We start from the raw sequence: 21,491 nt of genomic DNA on the forward strand, positions 1-21,491 counted from the left end.
TTTAGGTGAGATACCTTGCTAGATCATAAAGGGCAAGCATAGTTTATGGTACTTGGAAGAATATATGGAAGCCTTTTTTACGCCTAATGAGGAATTGTATCTATCCACCTTGTGAGGACAATGGTGAACAAGGCTTCCCCCATTGAAAAGGGGCACCCCTCATCTGAGTTGTGCTAAGCCAAGTTCCCTTTATTGAAAAGCCATTATTATATTTACTTTATAAAATGTAAGCTTAGGAGAGTTAACCCCTTATATGTTTAGCTCATAGCTCATAGATGAGAGTTCATCCACCTAAATCATGTGAGAAGTCCTTTCACATGGACATAGCATATGTATAGCACCATCCAGCTTAGGGTACACTTGAGAACACCTTTCAAGGCCCCTATATTGACTAGATCATCATACGTATGTGTGTGTGTGTACATACATGTGAGAAAATCTTTCACATAACACCTTTAGAGCACACATATTCATACGTTACTTTATTTATGCATATAAGACCTGTTAATCACTTAACCATACATTCATATTCATAAACATAGATAACCACCTAGGAACTATTCTATCAAGGCACACATGTTCAATGCATGGAAAAGGTCTCATACCATTGTCCATAATAGTACATCTATCAAATCATCCTATTTTAGGAGGGACATATAACATACCTCATGGACATATATTTTACGTGCATATTAGTAGAAATTATTGCATATGAGAATAACCTTTCATTAGACACTATGAACCTATACTACTCATAAAAATGCATGAAATGTGGGTGTGTGTACATTGGTCAACATCCTCACCTAATGGCTATCAACAACACCTTGAGGCAACCACCCTCTTAGGACATCAATGCACAACCAAACATAGACCACACAATACATATTAGCATAGAAGATAAGATAACCACAACACTTGCATTCAATAAAGTAATCATACCTAATCACACATTCATATAAAGGTACATAGGTAAGGGGTCATTAACCAATATGACTCATTAGTGGCAGCTACTAAACCAACCCTAATATAGTCATGCACATGCTTGTAACCTTAGCAACATAACCTAGATCATAACTAGAGTAGGAACTATGCATAAGCTTTTACATAGTGTGATCATCATAACCACACACTCATATAATCATCAAATTTATTTCAAGGCCATAGTCAACACATATGTAACGACAATAAAGTAAGAACCTCCACCATAAGTGGACCATACAACACAATGCCATACAAGGCTAATTCTATCAACAATACTATAGAAAAGTAAATGAATTACAACCTTACCAAATCTCTGTTGCTTTGCTCATCAATGATCAGTACTCATAAATCCATCAATAATACCAATCTAGGGAAGTATCTAAATATATAATAATCTAAACGAATTCCTACTACAATTTGCATAAAATTGATATCACAATGAATACACTACATTAGCAATCTATAGAAGCTAGAAGAATCATAAGTTAATCTCATTGAAACATTTAAACCTTGATCCAAAAGGATAACTCACCAACAATTCACCTTCAATTTACATAATAGGAAGTATATATAAGCAATTCAACATAATAGAATCACAATTCAATTAACACATAATCAATATTACAATGCCCATAACATACGCTAATTTGAGAATTGAAGGGAACATGGGTTCATCATTGAATTGGATTTAAATACACTTTAAATTAAGTACATTAACATCCATTTATCATTAACAAGCTTTTGGAAACGTTTTGAGAAAGAACCTATGGCTAAATTGGAAGATAGACATTTTTATCACAATTTCTCTTTGAAAAACTTTTAAGAAGCTCTTTAAATGAATGGATATCTAAAGATAAAGGATCACCATTCCTTATTTTAGGAGAGAAAAATGAAATCATGATGAATAATTTATGGTAATCCAAGCTCCAAGCTATTCTTGAGCTTCATCTCCAATTGAGGTTTCTAGAGTGGTTTCTTTTTTAGAAGGAAAAGTCTAATTTGAAGAATGTATTTGGGTGAGGGGTTTTGATGTTATAAACCAACTTAAAATACCTAAAAATAACCAAATAAACTTCCTAGGGTCTTTTTATGACGAGGTGTGACTTCCCTTTCACCCCTTTAATAAAACTGTATGTTTGGTGATTGACATAGGCTGCATCGACGCCCAGTAGGTCCAACAACAGACCGAACTGTTTGTCGTCCTTTGGGTCTAAGGCTTGTCAACTGGCTTGAGACTTCACCAGGCTAAGTATTTAATGACTCCTCCACATAGACGGGGCGTAGGTTTACCTACGAGTCATTATTCATGGCCGTATTTGACACTGGCAAGGCAGTGCCTAGGCAATATTTGGGTCCTCTTTGACGGCCTTTTGGGAGGTCCTTAGGGAGTCATACCTGGACGTTTCCAACTTAAATACAGAAATTAAAATGTCAAGGACCTTCCATACCAGTTTGAGCATCAAAAAAGACTCTTAACACATCCAAACATGCAAGGAAAATTCAAGTCACACATAAACATATCAAGGGCTAATTTTTGAACGACTTGAACGATCTTGAAAGTTTTACTTTCAAATGACTTCAAATAAATCGTGCATACTATAAAACACTTATTTAAAATATTTTAACCCTTTTTAGACATATGTGAGGCTCTAGATACCTTAACTCATTTTCGGAGTCTTACGGTAAAGCATGTCCTTTCTACTTTTGTTAGAAAGAAGACAAGTTTACATTATTCCTCTGCTTCCCGGAATCATTCCTTATGTCTTATCCCTCTTATTCTTGATTATATATCCCTTAGATTTTCCTCCTCAACTTATTGCACAGCGATCACCAGCCTTGTTATTCCAATGTAATATATTAACATCGCAACCTTTATTTCCTTACACAACAGAAGAGACAACACAACTACAAACAAGTTTGTTCAACTCCTCATGTCAACAACCATATATTAGATTCTCTTAGATCACAGGGGAAAGAAAAACCCCAAAAAAGTGTCCCTAAATAAAGCCCATCTCACAATCAGTTATGCATTAACACGAGTTACAAAGAACAGTTTTAGCGATAAACTCTAACGTACAAAGTAAGTATGAAAGGAGTAAGGTACTTCCTAAATATCGCAGCATCTTAATTATAGATGTGATGCTCTTTACACCGATGCCTAGGACTCTAAAGACTCAACTTCATATACTCTATAGGACTCTTGAACTCTATACTTGGATACCAAGTTTGTCATGCCCCGAGCCTACACCCTACACAGGATTGGCTCTCAAAGAACATTGTTGGTCCCAAGCGAACCCTTGTACTGGCTACTTACTCAGGGAAGATATAAATTCAACAAACATAAGTTCATGTAATTACTTGGAATATTATAGAAGCACATTCTATTGTCCGTTAAGGCAAACTCAAGTCTCATCATAGAATAATCACAATTAAAAGATTAAGAACTAACATATGATTGCCTATGAAGCCTCTAAAACAACTGAGATTGATATTGTGACAAACCCACAACATCCTATTGAACTAAAACTAGAAAGCAAATAAAAGAGTCCTCCAGGAAGTAAGAAGGCTCACAACAGACCCTTTAATGCTCAACTGGATCAATGGTGCACTGGATGTCGATCCTCGTTACCTGTATCTACATCATATTACAATGCAGGACAACTGACATCAGTATATTGAATGTACGAGTATGCGAGTTAGAATGCTAAAACAACATAGGCTTGAAAGAGATTCTGAAATAAACACTTACCTTGGCTCTTCTCAACTCATGAATACTTAACTGTACTAATTTAATTATAAAGAAATTTAAAACAAGTGCAACATAAAGGGAAAGGAAAATTGTTTAAAATATGATGTCAACTCATAATCATAATATCATAAAATCCATACGATACTCCCTCTCAAAGTCTACTTGTGTAATGCATGAATGAAGTCTCATACCCCTATTCATACTAAACAGAACCCCTTGAGGAACCATGCAATTAAAGTTGTAGGAGTTTCTCTAACCGACAACCATCACTTATGACCTATAGTGATGATACAACGATTTGCCTCATGCTGCCAGGGCTGTCATATACCTTTAATTAGTATAGAACCTTAACTACTAACTGGATCCACTAGTGTATGCTAAAAAGCATTAATGGAATCATCTAAAAAGTATGATCCTTTTCTTCCCATGGTAACTCAAAGGCTATCTTGAAAATCTCAGTTCCTCTCTAGCTGAATTGTGAAAGCATTTACTCTTTATTGAAAACTAGCTCAAAGGATCTTTTGGAAATAAGAGTTTCCTCTTCACCAAAAACTAGCTCAAAGGCTCTTTTAGAAATCAAACTTTCCTCTTTACCAAAAAACTAGCTTAAAGGTTCTTTTTGAAATCAAAGTTCCCTTTCTTGTTAAAATGTGAAAATATTTCAAATACTTCGGGAATGCTTACTCCCCATATACTACTTTGAATAAATAAACATCAAATCTGAACTCTTTTAGTCTTTACTCATCTTGAACTTTCAGTCTTAAAACAAAATTAAGAACATTCGCAAAAGATTTCTTGAAAAGACTCTACAAATTCCTAGACTTGGCTTGTGACTTTCCTTGAATTTGACGATATAGATTGAAGGTTGTAATTCATGTTTCTAGATGATTTCTATATGTTTTGAAGTCATTAAGAGTACTTGGAATCATTTGGACTTAAACAGACTAAAGGACAAAAATTGGGTGAAAAACAACAATTTGGGAGCATTCGAGGCGCGTCGCGCCAGGACCCAAGTTTAGAGGACCCATTTGAGTGTATGAAGGCATGCCGCCACAAGCCCTCTGGCACAGATGAGGCACACCCTCCTTAGATATGTCTGACGAATTTTTCCTCTTGTTTTCTAACCATAAATCGTTTTAATTCGATATCTCTTCTAATATTCACTTTATATTCATGCACCCACATAATATACACAAGGATCTAACCCAATGAACTCAATAAACAACACTTTTACATCAAGAAACTCTGAAATCTCAACTCATGTTCAGGAACGAAAGTAATTCAAGAACAACCATCAAGAACATTCAAATTCCAATGTTTTAGAACAAATTCACGCTGAATTAAACATGACTGGCACGTGGTGAACAAACCCAACGTTATGGAAAGTTCACATATCTTTTTAGGGATCACCCTTGATAAAATCCAAATATTAAACTTCGACGATCTCGATGAATCTTTGAACGCCCTTCTCCTTTCTCCTTCTTTTTCCTCTTCTTTCCACTTCTCTCAAATCCCTAACTCTTTTTGTAAAAGTGTGAACTGATCTTATCCATCTTAGACCCTAATTAATTACTTAAAACGAAATAAATTATAAGGTAGGGAAAAGACCAAACTACCTCTTAAAAATCCAGAATGAACTTTCCTTATTCAAATAGTCCAACTTTCAAAGGGCATTAACTATGTCATACGAAATCAGAATCACGCAAACTCAGCCGAGTTGGAATGATAATTCCGAAAGATTTCCAACCATTTCTCTAAGTGCCCCTAACTCATCCTAAGCTAGAAATTATAGTCATTTGAACTTTAAAAAACTCAATTTATTCTAACTTAAGTAATTTTCTAGATTTTTAATTAATTCCAAATATGACTATTTCGAGTTCTTAGCTTCTTCCTACATTATTTTGAATTGCGAGATATTAAAATATCTACCCCTTGGGAACATTCATCCTCGAATGAGATTACTTCTACTAGTTAAGGGTGGTAACGTCAAGTTCAAACATCCAACAATCAAATACGAAATCCAACATGCACTCATAATTTAAACACTACTAAGAAGAGAATTAGTACATTGGTCTATATTTTCTCCGAATTCAAAGAGAAATGGATATATCTTCTTCATATCTTCTTCAACTTCCCAAGTAGCTTCTTCGAAAAATTGGTTCCTCCAAAGGACTTTGACTAACACAATCTTCTTTTTTTTCAATTTGCGAACTTGGCGATCTAGAATATGAACTAGAATTTCCTCATAAGCTAAGTTATCCTTAATCTCAATATTTTCAGTTGTTATAATCAATGAAGGATCGGCCATGCACTTTTTCAACACGAATATGTGAATTACCAGACGAACCATTGCTAACTTGTGGTAGCTCCAACTCATAAGATACATTGTCAATCCTCTAGGATATTCTATAATGTCTAATATATCGGGGACTAAGTTTCACCTTCTTACCAAATCTCATAACAACCTTTATAGGTGAAACTTTCAAGTAAATCCAATCATCTACTTTGAACTCTAATGCTCTTTTCCTAACATCAGTGTAGGATTTTTGACGAATTTGCATGATTTTCAATCTCTCTTAAATCACTTTCATCTTCTCGATAGCTTGATGAACTAAATTTGGTGCTATCAACCCAGCTTCACTAACTTCAAACCATCCAATAGGAGATCTGCATCTTCTCCCATAAAGTTCTTTAGAGGGAGACATTTGAATACTAGAGTGCTAACTATTGTTGTAAGCCAATCAATTAGGGGTAGGTGACTATCTCAAATACCTTTGAAATCAATCACGCATTGCCTTAACATATCCTCTAAGTTGTGAATAGTGCGCTCTACTTGCGCATCTTTTTGACGATGAAAGGTTGTACTTAAGTTCACCTTTGAATCCAAGCCTTTATGAAAATATTCCCATAACTGTGCAGTATATTGTGCACCTCTGTTTGAAATAATGAAGACCAAAATTCCATGATATCTTAACACCTCTTAAAGATACAACTTAGCATAATCTTCTACCAAATACGTGATGAGTCCTCAAATTGGACTTATATAGGGCCTAATTTTAATGCAAATAGTATCGTCGATTGTTTATTTTAACTCGATATATGATAAAAACTCCTAAATTCTAGTTATTTGAGGAGTTTGTGGGAGCACGGAAACTTAGGCACAAAACGGATAAAAAGAGTTGAAGATGCAAAGGTACGCATTGCCAAACACTTGGCAATCTGTCGTATAACGAAGCTCTCTCTTCTGTTACAATAAGTGAGCCCTGAAGAAAGTGGATCAAAAGGCAATGAAAATGATCAATCGATGCTTTGCCAATTAGGTCTGTTAAATCAGAAGATTTCTACCCATCGATCGACAACACATAAACAAGAAAGGCAACGTGCAAGCGACGATGAACTAAACAAAGGGTGATTCGCCAAATCATGACTAAAAACACCAAAAAGATTTGCCAGCATAATTTTGAAGTCTATAAATATTGAACTCTTTTATTATTTAGATATAGAAATTTTGAGAGTGAAACAATTACACTTGATATTTTGTTCTTAATTTTTGTCTCGTGTTTGGAGAGGGTTTTTGTGGAAGCTTGAAGAAAGAAGCTCTTCTTAAATTTAAGAAGTGGGTCTTCTTCATTTACCTTCCTTTTCTACTTTTGAGTTTTAATGTCTTATACCCACTTGATTCCTTTATCATTTTAAGAATATTTGATTACTACACGATGTGGCTAAAAAAACCCCATTCTTGGGGTGTGATTTAGAAATTATGGGTTGATAATTTTTTTGGATCTTGCTTGCATGTAGCTTATATTGCATTTTAAGGTGATTTCACCTAGTGGTTGTAGTTTAATCTAATGGGTTTGTATTTGCAAATACAAAACCACCCAAGCGTTTTCCAGTTTCTCAAGAGAGAGTTCATGAAACTAAGACCACTAGAATGATCTCCTAAGAAGTGGGTAGACATGAGGTTCGGCTCAAGAAGGTGAGCCCTAGTCCCACATCCAAGCACTCTTGTCGAAAGAGCGAGTGTGGATAAGGCGTAGGCTAGACAGTTTAGATGAGTGGGTGTCTAAGAAGAACCCATTTGATATGGGGTAAGTTGCTAGAGAGAGAACTTGTTTTCCCCAAAAGCTTAGCCTAGTCATCGTTATTTCGCGAAATTAGTTATCGAAAGCATGTACCCATCACTTTTATCTTCACATATAGCGATCACACCCCAAGAACTCTCTCTCGTACATATATCTCATTTATTTTATTGCATTCTGCTACTCATGAAAAAAACCATGTTTGATATTTGGAACTTAGGTGTCACAAATTAAATTTGTTTTGTTTTAATATTCGAAAATGTCCTTAAGCTGTCACTATTTAATACAGAATTCTAAGTAGCTACTATTTTCACTATCACTTCCTTGGGACACGACCCTGACCCTTGGTTAGGTTACTAAACTAGCTTTGATTCGTTACTCAGACTATAGGCTAGTGCCTTGATCACGAGCATAAAATCATCGGAGAATTTAAATGGCACCACTGCGGGGGAGTGGTGTCACGTGAAGATGTAGTTATTTAAAGTTTTTAGTTCTTTGTAGTGTAGTTTCAACTAATTTAACGTTTAGTTTTTTTGTTTGTTGTTTAAGATCCCCAAAAAGCATGAGTGCTAGTGTTAGTAATAGGATGGAATAGCCTATATTGGAGGTAATGATAGGTAGAGATACAATCCTGACCTTCAAACAAATAGAAGGTGAAAGTATTCACAAATATTTGATCGAATTTAAAGGGATAATCACTCAATGTCTGAATCATGGCCATCCGGACTTGATACTTACTGATTGCTTCTCCCAAGGTCTCATCCCCGGAATCAAGAGGCTTGTTGATAATCTTATTCCATGTGTCTAGCTAAGAAAGCATACACAACAGCAGCAAAGCTGCTCGGAGACATAGCTAAGATGAACTTAAAGGTGGAACAAGACTTCACGTTTTCCACACTGATAACCCAGATGGATGAGATAGCAAAAAGGATAACAAAGGTTAAAGTACAATGCAAGATAAAATATAAGTACATCCCTCCTCACGAGTAAAAAGAACTGAAGGATCACGAACCACGTGCATTGAGGAATCTCTTTCAACCATTCTCCTAAAAGTCACTAAATAGGATGAAGCACTGGAGGAAATGAAATGAGACATTGAAGGTATGAAACGGGTGATTTGGTCTCATTCTAGAGTTGTCCAAGTGCTTGAAAATATTATGGTCCAAGGGTCGTTACTGCTCCACTTGCAAGGAAGTAGAGAACCACATAGTGGTGGTGTAGTAAACTGCCAAAATGGGGTCTAACAAAGCAACTTGTGTCATGCCACGACGTTCACTAAGGCTTTTTGGGAGATAACCCAAAACCCTTTAATTACTTTCCATTTTATTTATAAAATAATAGTGTGTGGATTGTGCAGCCAAAGGAAAGGAAGTAAGTGGAAAGTTGCAAGGTGACAAAAACAGGTCCTTTTGGGAGAACGCCAACAGGTTCGGCGTAACTAATCATTCCCCACCGTTTGACTCAATTCATCTAAGAGGTTGAGTCTGTAAAACTTGATGGAGTGAAATTTTTTGTCAGCGACTCGCCAACCCTGTGAGCAATCTCGACAAAGACTATCGATGCAACTTATGCAAGAATCTGGGCCCTGTTATATTTGGCGATAAAATAGATACTCGGCGTTTCGCCGAGTCATTAAGCAAGATAAGTTAATATAGCCGACTGAGCAGAAAATGGACGGTCACAAGCACCATGCTTAAAAGTCATATTTCAAATCTTTCCTTTCACTTCGTCCCTTTTACAAACTCACACTCACACTTTAGTAGTTCTATTTCTTGTATTTTAAAAGTATTTTGAGTGTCAGATTGTGTTCGGATTTGGATCGCATTGCTCCCTAGCACGTCATTACAAACTAATTCAGCACCAAAGGTTAGTAATGAAACCCCTCAATTATTTTATCGAAATTTGTACTTATTTAGATAATGATTGATAGTGTCAAATCTTTGCTAAGTCTCTATATTGATGGAATAGAATATATTTTTTATCATTACTCGATATTTCCTGCATAGTTTGTAAAATCTCTCTCGTCTGTGCTTTGAGTCGAATTGTTTTTTGTTGGGATTGAGTAAATTTCTACGGGTCTTTGTTTAAACTGATGTTGGAGTGCTTTAAATCGCTTATAAGGGGTTGCGGGGTTGAATTTGAAAGAATGGAGTGAAAATAGGCATGTTGAGTTGTTTGGCGAGCTGAGTGCAGCAAAGGAGCCATATAGAACGTTGAGTTGTTTGGCGAGCTGAGTGAAATTTAATATATTTTGAATTCATGTTCTTGATTACACATCTTTAATTTTATTTTGCGTTGGATAAGGATTAGAATTTTTTGATTTTTTTAATTTATATAGCTTATCATTTTTAAAATATATATATATGTGTGTCTTTTGCATTCTCCTTTTCTAATAATACTGCTAGTTGTTTTGCATGTTTGATAGAATACTATTTTGATTCAGTTAATAGACTAGTAATCGATAGATTGATCACTACAAATTTATTTTGGCTTATACATTGTATTGTATGGCTAAAGAGAGAAAATTATTAAATGATCTATTCTTATTACTTGCATCAGTAAGAAACCTAAAGCTGAAGAGTAAGGTGACAGTTTATCATGATCACTTTAGAAAAATTGAAGTGCATTTTAATTTGGTACGTGCAATCGTTGCTGCTGACAAGGGATTCATCGAGGAAATTGGTTTCAAACCAAATCGAAATACTGATCTATTCAAATTTCTTCAAGAATTATCCATCAAGAAATGAACCGTTTGGGCTAGCATTGAGTTGTTTGATGAAGAAGATTGATTTGAATAAACTTTTTTTAAAAAAAACGTTTATGCCTAATTCACTTTATACAAATTTTTCTAGGTATTTCTGGTACTAATTATCTATCATCTTATCAATTTATTATAAACTATTATATGTTAATGCAGTAACACGTAGACTCTATAAAATTATCTATTCTTCTATTAATTGCAGAATTGGATATATGAAACTTTTTCTCATCTTGAAAAGTATGTTGCAAAGTCTTTAGATTCTCCTTTGTACATTCGTTGTTTACTTAGATCGAGCGATAACATAACCGGAGACACATAACGGAAGGCAACACATTCCTCGTTTAATTAGATGGAGCAATTACTTTTTTTGCATTAGATGTTTGAGATGCTTGAGACATTATAGTTATTTAAAATTGAATAAAAATGAAGTCAATAAAATGAGAGAGTTAAGAAAATGTTACCTTCATTTTTATATAAAAAAGAATGTCAAAAAGTCTTTAGATTCTTCTTTACACATTCATCATTTATTTAGGTGGAACGACAACATAACAAAAGACAACTCATTTGTAATTTACTTAAATGGAATAATAATTATTTTACACGGATATGTGAGGTGCTTGAGGCATTGTAGTTATTTTAAATTGAATATAAAATAAAGTCAATAAAATGGGGGGAAGTTAAATAAAGATTGTCTTCTTTTTTAAATTAAAAAAAAAGTTGGTTATTACATTGTAATTTGAGTTGTACTTTACTACCATTACAAAAAATGAATATTTAAATTTGTTAGTATTGTGCATCAATAAATACAATCAATTATTTCTCATGTCATTGATAGATGATGGATTGTATAGATTGGCACTTTATCGTTTCAAAGGTATCTACGGCTTGAAGCAATGGTAAAAAAAAATAGTATATTAAAAAATTTCTATATAAATTAGATTTATTGAGGATCATAACTGAATTCACTATAAATTTTAAAGTACATGCTTTATCTATAGTATATTTTATGAGTTTATAGCTCTTACTAGCTAGCATATTAACGAAAAAAAGATATAATTAATTAATAAAAAAAAGTTTTTTTAATTTTACATAGCTATATGTGCTTGAACAAATCATATAATCATATAAGAGTCTACGTAAATTTGGAGCGATGATTGAGGATGGATAGTTGTTATACGGTGAACATCCTCAAAATAATATATAATAAAGTACAAGTATGTTTTGTGTGAGGATTTCATTTTCTCAACCACAACTCATCATCATACATCTTTGATTATTATCTTCAATTTATATGCACTCTTATATGACTATATGACTTGTTTAAACTCACTAAATTGGATGAATTTTAATTTTAAAAAAAAATTAATTAGTTAATAATTCTCTTTTTAAAATTCTACTAGTTTTTGTCTATACATATGTATCCTAATCTAGTAACTTTTTTATGGATGAAAGTCTTAGGATAGAATTTACTATAAGAAGTCGAGTACCAAACTAAGCATAGGCTAGCCTATATTGATACCTTAATCCATAAGAAACTTACTAGATTAGGATACACATGTATAAACTCTAACTAGTAGAATTTTAAAAGAGAATAATAAATTAATAAAAAAAAGTCATTATTGAAATTTATACAATCAAATGAGTTAATACAAGTCATATGATCAAACAAAAGTCCTCATAAATTGGGCATATAATTAGAGGTGTATGACAATGAATTGTGGTTGAGCAAATAAAATCCCCATAATATACTTGTGTTTGATCAAAATAAGAGTCTTCATAAAAGATGTCGATTGTATTACCACAACTCTTCCTCACCGCCAATTTATGTGGACTGTTACATGATCATATGACATGTTTAAATTAGTTTAATTGAATAAATTTCAAAAATATAATCTATTGTTAAATTAATCATTTTATTTTTTCAAATATACACTGGTTATGGTCTATATATAAGTATCATATTCTAGTAGGTGCAATATCGATCATTGTTTAACATAGATATAAATTAGAATATATCTAACTAATGTCAGCATGTAAATCGCCTTGGTTAGACATACACCATACAAATAGAGATGTATCGAATGTTTAAAGGGTCTATATATTTTGACAACCAGTAAAGATTTAGATATTAAAATATTAAAAGGTAAGAAAAATTATACTTAAATTATTTCTTATAGATTGTTTGATTTGGTGCACTAAAATAGCATGCACGAAACAATACAAATGCATTAAAATACACAGCTTGATATCATGATAATTTTTTAGAGCACTTTCGTAAATCATTCTAAGGTACGCATTAAAATCTATGATTTATACCATAAATTTTTATATATTAATAATACACAAGTAGTGAACTTGATAATAAATGTTAATATATAGTGTACAAGTTGTATCTCATCTTTTGATTGTATTTAAATCAGATCAGGAGTAATTTTAATAATAGCTGACATTAAATTGACCAAAATGCTGAGGTCCAAAAAAGTAGTAGCTTGAAATCTCCTGTATCTTGATTAAAAAGACAAATTCAATTAAGCTGATTTAAGATTTGTTGTTGTTTATACATGTGATTCTCTTGCAAATTGAACATTTGTTTCTTCTCTTGCTCTTGAAATCCTTACCGACGCCCTTGACACATTCTCTTCTTATTCTTCCAAGCTTGGTATCGACAAGAGGTGGAAGAATCTCCACATTATGAAATTCTTATGGCACACAACATTCCGACTCGAGGTACAACCTTAATAAAATCCAAGTTAACTCACTCACCTCAAATTACGTTTGCAATCATAACGTCATATGACACATTGCAACATAACACACATTGTCGTCTTACTAAAAGATTTTCAATTCTAGCTTTTGGGAGTCTCCTCCCATCAGCAACAACAAATTCATCTACTGTCATTTTAGACTATAAAAATAGATACTAGACTACAGTATCAATTTTTTAATGATCGATGTGATAAGAAATTTGTACAAAACGTGACTGAATGAGATCGGATTCAAAATTGAGTTCGTGCAATGATAAACACATCTATAATGCTTCTAAACTGCTTAGATGTATCTACTAATGATTTATCAAGTTATTATGGAAGATTTCTGAATCTTCTAAAATGATGAAAAAATAATTTTAAAGCTTAATTTTTAAAAGAATGGAGTAAAAATGAAAACAATGAGTTGGATGATGATGATTTTACTTATGAAATGAATAATATGACCGAAAAATTCATCGGAATTGACAAAATCAGCAGCAAAAACAAGTTGTTTGTTGGAGAGTTTTTCTTTTTCAAATATAATTTTAAAAAATATGAAATACGCATGTTATTCCATATTTGTCGGGGGGGAAAAAGGGGACCAAAGTTTATATATTAAAACTTAGTAGATGCTTTTGTATGTCCCAAGTAGAGCACATGGGTGATGTCATAATTAGTAGTTATACCACTAATTTTTCAAGACCTGTCACTTAAGGTCACATTGAGTCTTGAGAGTGGTTATTTTGCCAACTCTCCTAAGAAAGTACCAAGAACAAAGTAAATGTAAGTATTGTACCATTCAATTCGTAGATTATACAATTAACTCAATTTCCATCTTGGTTACGTTCTAGTGAGTATTGACAAATCAAATTCTTAACGATTTATTTTATTCAACCTTTTTACAATAATTTTTTTGTGAATTATGTGGTTAGTTGTTAGAGAAAAAATACTGTTAAAATTAATGAAACTCTTTCTTTGAATTAATAAAGATGGCAAAAAATGGTAAATTTTGTAAGTTATGTCGGCTTCATAGTTATATTTAACACTTTTGGGGGGAAATTGAACACATTTTATAATATATTAAGGATTATTTCGATCACCTAGAACAAATTAAGGACCAAAATGAAGCAACCTCTATACATCAAAGAGCATTTTGATCGTTTTCTCCACAATTATTGTGTTATATAAATTTGAAAAATGGAGAGAAAGGGTTCTTGGCGGCTAGGGGAAGAAGGACAAAAATAACATTGAAAGAAATTTAGCTTCCTAAAAATCATTGTTAAATATGTTGGTTAGTCTATTTATAAATAAATTATAGGACTATATAAGATATAAACTGTTTTGAAATGTACATTTGTAAGAACCCCCTTCTCCTTGCTAGTAGTAGCTTCACTATTTAGACTAGGGTTATTTCTGCAACGGTTGAGTTGATCTTCCAAGGGATTCTACCAAGCAAACAGCATAAAAATTCAAGAAACTGTGAAATCAAGCCATGCCATTGCATTTCCAGAGATTGTAGACAAGTTACAATTCCACTGCCATTCCTATATCCAACGTCTCCTAATTCTACTATGCATAAAAAACAAACAAAAAAAAACACATTAATATTATCACTGCTTTACACCTTCTATCATGCATGTGGATCATGAAGTGCAACAAAATTTGGTATATGATGGTGGGAGGACTAAAAATGGCCATGACATCATTGTTATTTTATCATGTAAGCTCCCCTTGTCTCATATATAGGAGACCTCTCTACCTGTGGCATCTTCTTGCAGTCCAGAACAGGTGGAGCATTATTCTGAAATGTCCTTTCTAACTCGGTTCGATTGTCTTTTTCAAGCTCGACTTCTTTTGAACATCAACTGCAGAGCATTGTGTTCACTACAAACCTAGCTCACTAACACGTCACCTTCCAACATCCGAAGTACCTACAAGTGCAATGAGAACAACAAGAAGTGTGTATATACATAAGGATCATATTATAGTTTTCAGATGAATTATATTCTGAGGTGTTACTAACATAATGTCATTAAGTTTGACCTTGAAAGTAACATGAGCTTTGCTTGTTGATGATAAGCAATTACAAATGACATGGTTATATGCCAGTTCGTACTACTCTAGTGATATAAGCAATGTTTTCCTTCTTATAGAGCAGACCAGAAACAAGAGTGTTAGATGATGAATCAAACAATAGAGTACCGGCAAGCACCGGCTCTAACCTCCTATGATTATTGAGCCATGAGGAACTTCCTGAGTTTTAATAACTTTACTCAAGAATGATCTCTTATTGAAACAAAGCTGAAACACCAGTCATGAAGAATCTATTAACATTAGGTCCTTTCTGATTCTTTTGTTTTTTGGGGTGGGGGTAGACAATTTTGTCTTCTCGTATTACTATATATCTCTAGAGTCAAAAATATTATATGAAGAACTAATGAACTTCAATTACTTGCTGCTGTTTACTGTTGAGGTCTATCAAGTGAAGCTTTTGCAATTGGTCGATAGTTTGGACCAGAGTCATTATAGTCAGAGCATATAATTAGCTTCCAGAACTAGAAACTATGGTAGCAAAAATAGGCCGTTTTCTCACAAGTTTAAATTTTTAGACAGCTACATTCAGTATATATCTCTACCTGAGACATCCTCGGCCTTGAATTAGGGTCTCGGCGAATGCATAATGAAGCACAATGTAGCATGCCACGAACCTCCTGCTCCAAGCAGCAGTTCACTAGACATGGGTCGATGAGTTCAGAGATGGCACTCTTTCGAAGCAGAGGACGTGCCTGCTCTATTCGGATTATAAGGATAAACTATTAGTACTCTAAACCATTAAAGCATGGGTATACCCAGACACTAATGTGCCAGTAAAACACAAGGAAAACTTAGAGAACTCATACCCATTCACTGAGGGACTGCTGGCCCTTTGGGCGGTTAATGTCTATAGCTTTTCTTCCAGTGACAAGTTCCAATAGTACTATACCAAATGAGTATGCATCAGCTTTTTCAGTTATTTGACCACTTTGAGCATATTCCGGTGCCAAGTACCTGAACAAGAAAAAGTTGCACCAACTAATAGGCCGAAAGATAGTGTGCCGGGACAACTGTGTAAGGTTTCATATACAGTTATTTACCCAAACGTTCCAATTACTCTGGTATCAACTCCTAAGTTTCCTTCAGGTTGCCACCTTGCCAGCCCAAAGTCTCCAACCTATATCACAATGAAAAAGTGAAGAAAGGGGGCTTAAAATAGAAGAAGAAAAAAAAGAATATTAGAACCAAGCAAGAACAAGTAGAAGTTTGTTTTGTGACCAGATTTAGAGAACAAATACTCTACTACATTTTAAAGACAATTACAGAAGATATTTCAGAAAACTGTTTTTCCCTTCCATCATGTAGAACACAGATTTACAAAAATCAACTAAAGCTTGTGTTCTTTTAAAGTAAATAAAGAAGGCCAAAACATGACAAGCAATAATGCAAATAGAGAAACTAAAGTGTAAAAGAGCAATACGCACCAATGGCTCAAAATCATGAGTTAGGAGGATATTACTTGGCCGCATGTCACGATGAACAATACAACCTACTCTGCACTCCTCATGCAGGTATCTCAGTCCTCGAGCAGCTCCCACAGCAATCTTTTGACGTGCTGACCAATTTAATGGATGTCCATTACGTCCTGTGCATTGACAACTTGGTTATGAACATATAATTATGGGTTGCACAGTTTTTGACAGGTTCCGAAGCTTTCAAAAAACTTCGTTGTTCTCTACATGCTCTACACATGACCAAAAGAAGTTCTCATAATAATCGTCCATATAAAGCGAGTTCGTAAGGTGAAAAAACACTTTATGACTAGAAGTGGAATCTCACACTCAAGATTATAAAATTAGAAGAAAAAAAAAAGAAGAAAATAACAGTTTAAATTTCCACTCACTTAAATCATTTCAATGTCATATAGATCAAGAACTGGATATGGGGTTTAATGAGTATTGAGATATAAAAACATATGACTAGAGAAGTTGGTACCATAAAGGTGAGAATCTAAAGAGCCATTGCAGATGTACTCATAAACTAGTAACCTTCTTCCATCTTCCACACAGAAGCCTATCAGCATCACCACATTTCGATGTTGAGCACAGCTCAGGACCTCCACTTCAGAGCAAAATTCAAGGTCTCCCTGTGAACTAGCTGATTTGTATTGCTTGACTGCTATGACTTGGCCATCTGGTAGGTGTCCACGATGTACAGAACCATACCCACCCTCAGCCAAAAAGTTAGCTTGTGAAAATCGACTGGTAGCGTGTTCGAGCTCAGAATAAGTGAACCACCGAGGTGGTTTTCCAAATAAAGGTGCCTTGTGTTGACATATTGAACAAAGTGGAGGAGGATCAGCGGGAGAACTTTTGTTTAATAACATCATTTTTCTCATATTACTGTTTATTTCCACATCATGCCCTTTTTTTTTTGAGCAAACTTTAGGCTCTCGATCAAGTCCAAATAATTTCTCTGGGAAAGCATCATGCTTTAACTTTAGCAGTGTGCCTTTTGATCTTGGTGAGTCTCTCTTTAAGTAATGTGAGAAATCCTTAGCTGCAACAAGAATGTCTTGCATCCATTGCTGGGAGCATATGCTTGTGGTAGGTGAACTCAGTTTTTCACTATCAGTATCAGAATCGGATTCATCTGAATAATGATTGCTTTTGTGTGAAAAGGTCTTCTTCGTATCCCAATTGACCTCTGAGAAGAAAAGAGGAGAAGTCCCTATGTCTAGACTGGAAATTGAGGATGTCCCAGCATCAGTTGTGGTGAACGATGAATGCTCTGGACTACTTGCTGGAGTCACATTCGGCACCCGAATCTCATTCCAGTGATCATCAGACTTTTCACCTAAATGTTTCGAAGATGCTTGTGACGTACGGGAGACTTCAGTTTCAGTGTTGGGGGATCCAAGGAAATTCAAACGAAGCACTTTTGGTTGAGAGTTTTTCATCTGAACAATATTGCATTCCAGTTGCTCCATACAGATTCTAGCCTCTTTTTTCATTCTCCTGGACATGAGTACATGCATTTAGCAACAAAAGAACACCTACATTTTAATCAGATGCAAGAAACAATAGTTTTTATATGAAAACATGAAATAAGATGTACACCATATTACTTATCCAATACCACCCATCGAGTCTGAACTCTCCTAGCTTCAGCAGCTACTACTCCAGACTGTGATCCAGAAATGACTTTGACCTTCACCTTCATCTGTGAAATAGAACAGAATGATGTGGTAATCCTATGTTTGTGAGGGAACTAAGATTTCAGAATTAGATAGATAACTTACTTTATTTGGATCATAAATATCATGAAGTTGAAGCAACATTTGAGTACACGATTCTGAAATGAAATCCTTTTGATCTAAAGTCGTTCCAGACAGTGATCTCCAGTTGCTAGCCGTGCAATCACTGTTAAATCTACGTAAACCCCAAAGCTTTATACCTGAAAGCGTAGGCAACCAGTTCTGAACTACTTTTAACATATTCCTCTGTAGCAAATGAAAGTAATAATGATGACCAAGAGTAAGAAAAACTAGAATCACATGAGTAGTAAATATACTAATTCTTTCAAAGGCCAAGTTAAACAGCGCAACGACATGAATCAAGGCTTGAACTGGTAATAGCTCTAGAAATTCTGGAAGAAGCCGCCTTATTCATTATCAACAAAATGAGCACAAGTACAAAAAACATACCTAATAAAGTCCCACTAATTGGGGTCTGGAAAGCGTAGATTATACGCAGACCATTTCACAAAAAGATGAGCAGAAATGAAGGAAACAAAAACAAGGTGATCCTCTAAATTGCACAATCAACAGCAACATACCCAGTGAAGTGTTACCACTACCTCTCGTCGGGGTAGAGAGGCTGTTTCCGAAAAAAGGAGCATAAATGAAGGAAACAAAAAACTGGGTAATCCTCTAAATTAGACAATCAATAATAGCAAACTTCTTCTGCAGTAATTGAAGGAAATAAAATGAAACATAAAAGGAGAAAGCCCTTAGTAGTATGTTAGGGCAGAAAAAGAATTTACTTGAGGTATGATTAGGAATGAGAACCAGCAACTTAACAGAATCTCCAGGTTGAACCACATGAGTTAATGCCCAAATAAAAGCACTTCTTGAAATATCTCTTGAAGCTTTCACAGCAACAACCACAACTCTCTTTCCCACATCCTTCATCTCAGATAAATTCAAATTGTTTGATTGTTTCTCAGAAACCCATTCAGTTTATGTTGCAAATAAAAAATTCCCAAATCCAAAATCAAGAATTGGACGGATTTAACTGAAAGCAAGAATAAAATGTGCAAAGTGTGACCCAGAAACAGAAAGCGAGGTGTCATGATTTTCTGGTGTTAAGTAAAAAGGGTAAAAGCAGACAAATCCAATAGTCAGCAAAGCCAGCAAACTTCGATAATAATTGGGATCAATCAAACAAGGGTGCGGTGCCCAACAAAAATCGAAACGATAATCAAGGACAAAGACAGTGAAAGATAAACAAACTTTGAATAACAGTTCGTTTTCCAGTGACCCCACAGCATTCCTATCTACTCTTCTTCCTTTTTATACGTTGATAGCTTTCTATTACTGTATGTACTAATGGAATCAACCTAACTACACTCTAAGAATATAACCTCTCCTTTGCCCACATTCTCAAGTGGAAAGTTAACCTTCAAAAACATTGACTTTCTCAATTTTGATATTTTTGGACTTGAAATTAAGGGTGTGCATTCCATTTTATGGCTACATTCAGTTTGGATATTTTGATTTTTGGTTCTGTAAAAGTGTAACTCAATTCCATTCAAAATAAATTTATTTATTTTATTTGATTTGGTTATGTCAATAATTAATAGCATAATAGTAATATTTAACCCTTTAAATATACTTTATAATAATACTATACTTAAAAATATACTTATTATAGATGTTCAAACATAGACTATAAACATAAATATTATGAAAAATAATAACATATCTCTATCTATCTATCTATCTATCTCTCTCTCTATATATATATATACTTTATAATAACACTATACTTATAAATATACTTATTATAGATGTTCAAACATAAAATATAAAATGTAAATATCATGAAAAATAATAACATCTCTCTCTATCTATCTATCTATCTATCTATCTATCTATCTATCTATCTATCTATATATATATATATATATATATATATATATATATATATATATATATAGTTTTTTCGGTTTTATTTTGTAAAATTTGAAACCAATCAAAAAATCAAACAAAGTAATTTATTAATCCAAAATTGATCCGGAAGACCAAAATATACAATCTAAATAAAAATTCAGTTTGATTTGATTTAGTTATTCGATTTAATTCAAATAGCGCACACCCCTAGTTGAAATTGTGTTTGTGGATTCTCCCCTATCGAATGATAGTGGTCCATTATTTAGTTGACACACTCCTTAAAAGAGCAATAACTAATATTTCATTCGTTCCATTTTATATGACATCATTTCTTTTTGGATCAATCCCAAAATGAATGTCAGATTTTCTTATATGGTTAGTATTTAAAGTTATAATTTATATTTTACCCTTATCGGTGCTACTTAATTTTCTAATACATTTATGAGCAGAGAGAAAAGTGAGTTACTTTTTTGAAAGATAATTTGATAAATATTTTAAAGTCTTCATTATTTCTTAAACTCCGTGTCGGGTCAAATTTGTCACATAAAATGGGAGGGAGGAAGTAGGGTTGATATTACTATATTATTCTTTGACTTTATTAAATTTAATATTTTGAAAAATATTTTAGAAAATAAAACAATATTCAATAGCAGTGATAAAATAGACACAAAAGATAAATTATCTCAACTTTATAAATTGGACAACTATTATTAGACATCTATTTTTAATATTTATTGGACGGATGAAGTATTACTTTAATCCGAAAAGCTTTGATGTTTTGGTAAGCAAAAGTCTAAAATGTGTTTTTGGAAATGAAAATATTTTTAAAATAAAATTTTAAAATCTAATCTAAAATTTATAATCTAGTTGATATTTATAAATACATTTTTTAAATCTGATTCAAAATTAATCGTCAAAGATAAGGAACTAGGGGCAACACAAGCCCCATTAATTTGGTTCACTCTTA

At 33.7% G+C, this 21,491-nt stretch overlaps 1 protein-coding gene across 6 annotated transcripts; it reads right to left on the reverse strand.

The window, feature by feature from the left end:
• Nucleotides 1-14,797: 14,797 nt before the first annotated feature.
• On the reverse strand, nt 14,798-20,066 carry LOC101268484 (inactive protein kinase SELMODRAFT_444075-like). Of its 6 annotated transcripts, none has more exons than XR_011210670.1 (10): nt 19,396-20,066; nt 18,653-18,807; nt 18,479-18,573; nt 17,347-18,368; nt 16,836-16,996; nt 16,452-16,528; nt 16,218-16,365; nt 15,954-16,103; nt 15,077-15,248; nt 14,798-14,883 (listed from the first exon to the last, which is right to left on the reverse strand). XR_011210670.1 is itself a non-coding variant. In XM_069286823.1 (9 exons), exons 1-9 carry the CDS (start codon nt 19,541-19,543, stop codon nt 15,210-15,212), a joined length of 1,995 nt encoding a protein of 664 aa, XP_069142924.1. In that variant the 5' UTR covers nt 19,544-20,066; the 3' UTR covers nt 14,798-15,209. The 6 variants fall into 6 exon arrangements, 2 of the variants coding, with proteins under 2 accessions (XP_069142924.1, XP_069142925.1); XR_011210672.1 differs by having other exon boundaries at nt 15,954-16,108; XR_011210671.1 differs by having other exon boundaries at nt 14,798-15,248; nt 15,954-16,108.
• Between the last annotated feature and the right edge of the window lie 1,425 nt (nt 20,067-21,491).

Source organism: Solanum lycopersicum, chromosome 7, assembly GCF_036512215.1.
Source record: "Solanum lycopersicum chromosome 7, SLM_r2.1".
NCBI classification, from domain to species: Eukaryota; Viridiplantae; Streptophyta; class Magnoliopsida; order Solanales; family Solanaceae; genus Solanum; species Solanum lycopersicum.

Bases quoted from the DNA above. Each gene is read 5' to 3' on its own strand.
- LOC101268484 (XM_069286823.1), bottom strand. From the start codon at position 19,543: ATGAAGGATGTGGGAAAGAGAGTTGTGGTTGTTGCTGTGAAAGCTTCA. The intron at 18,808-19,395 runs GTAAATTCTTTT...CTACGCTTTCAG, and splicing joins CATTCCTAATCATACCTCAA to GTATAAAGCTTTGGGGTTTA. The intron at 16,997-17,346 runs GTACCAACTTCT...GTCAATGCACAG, and splicing joins TTTAGATTCTCACCTTTATG to GACGTAATGGACATCCATTA.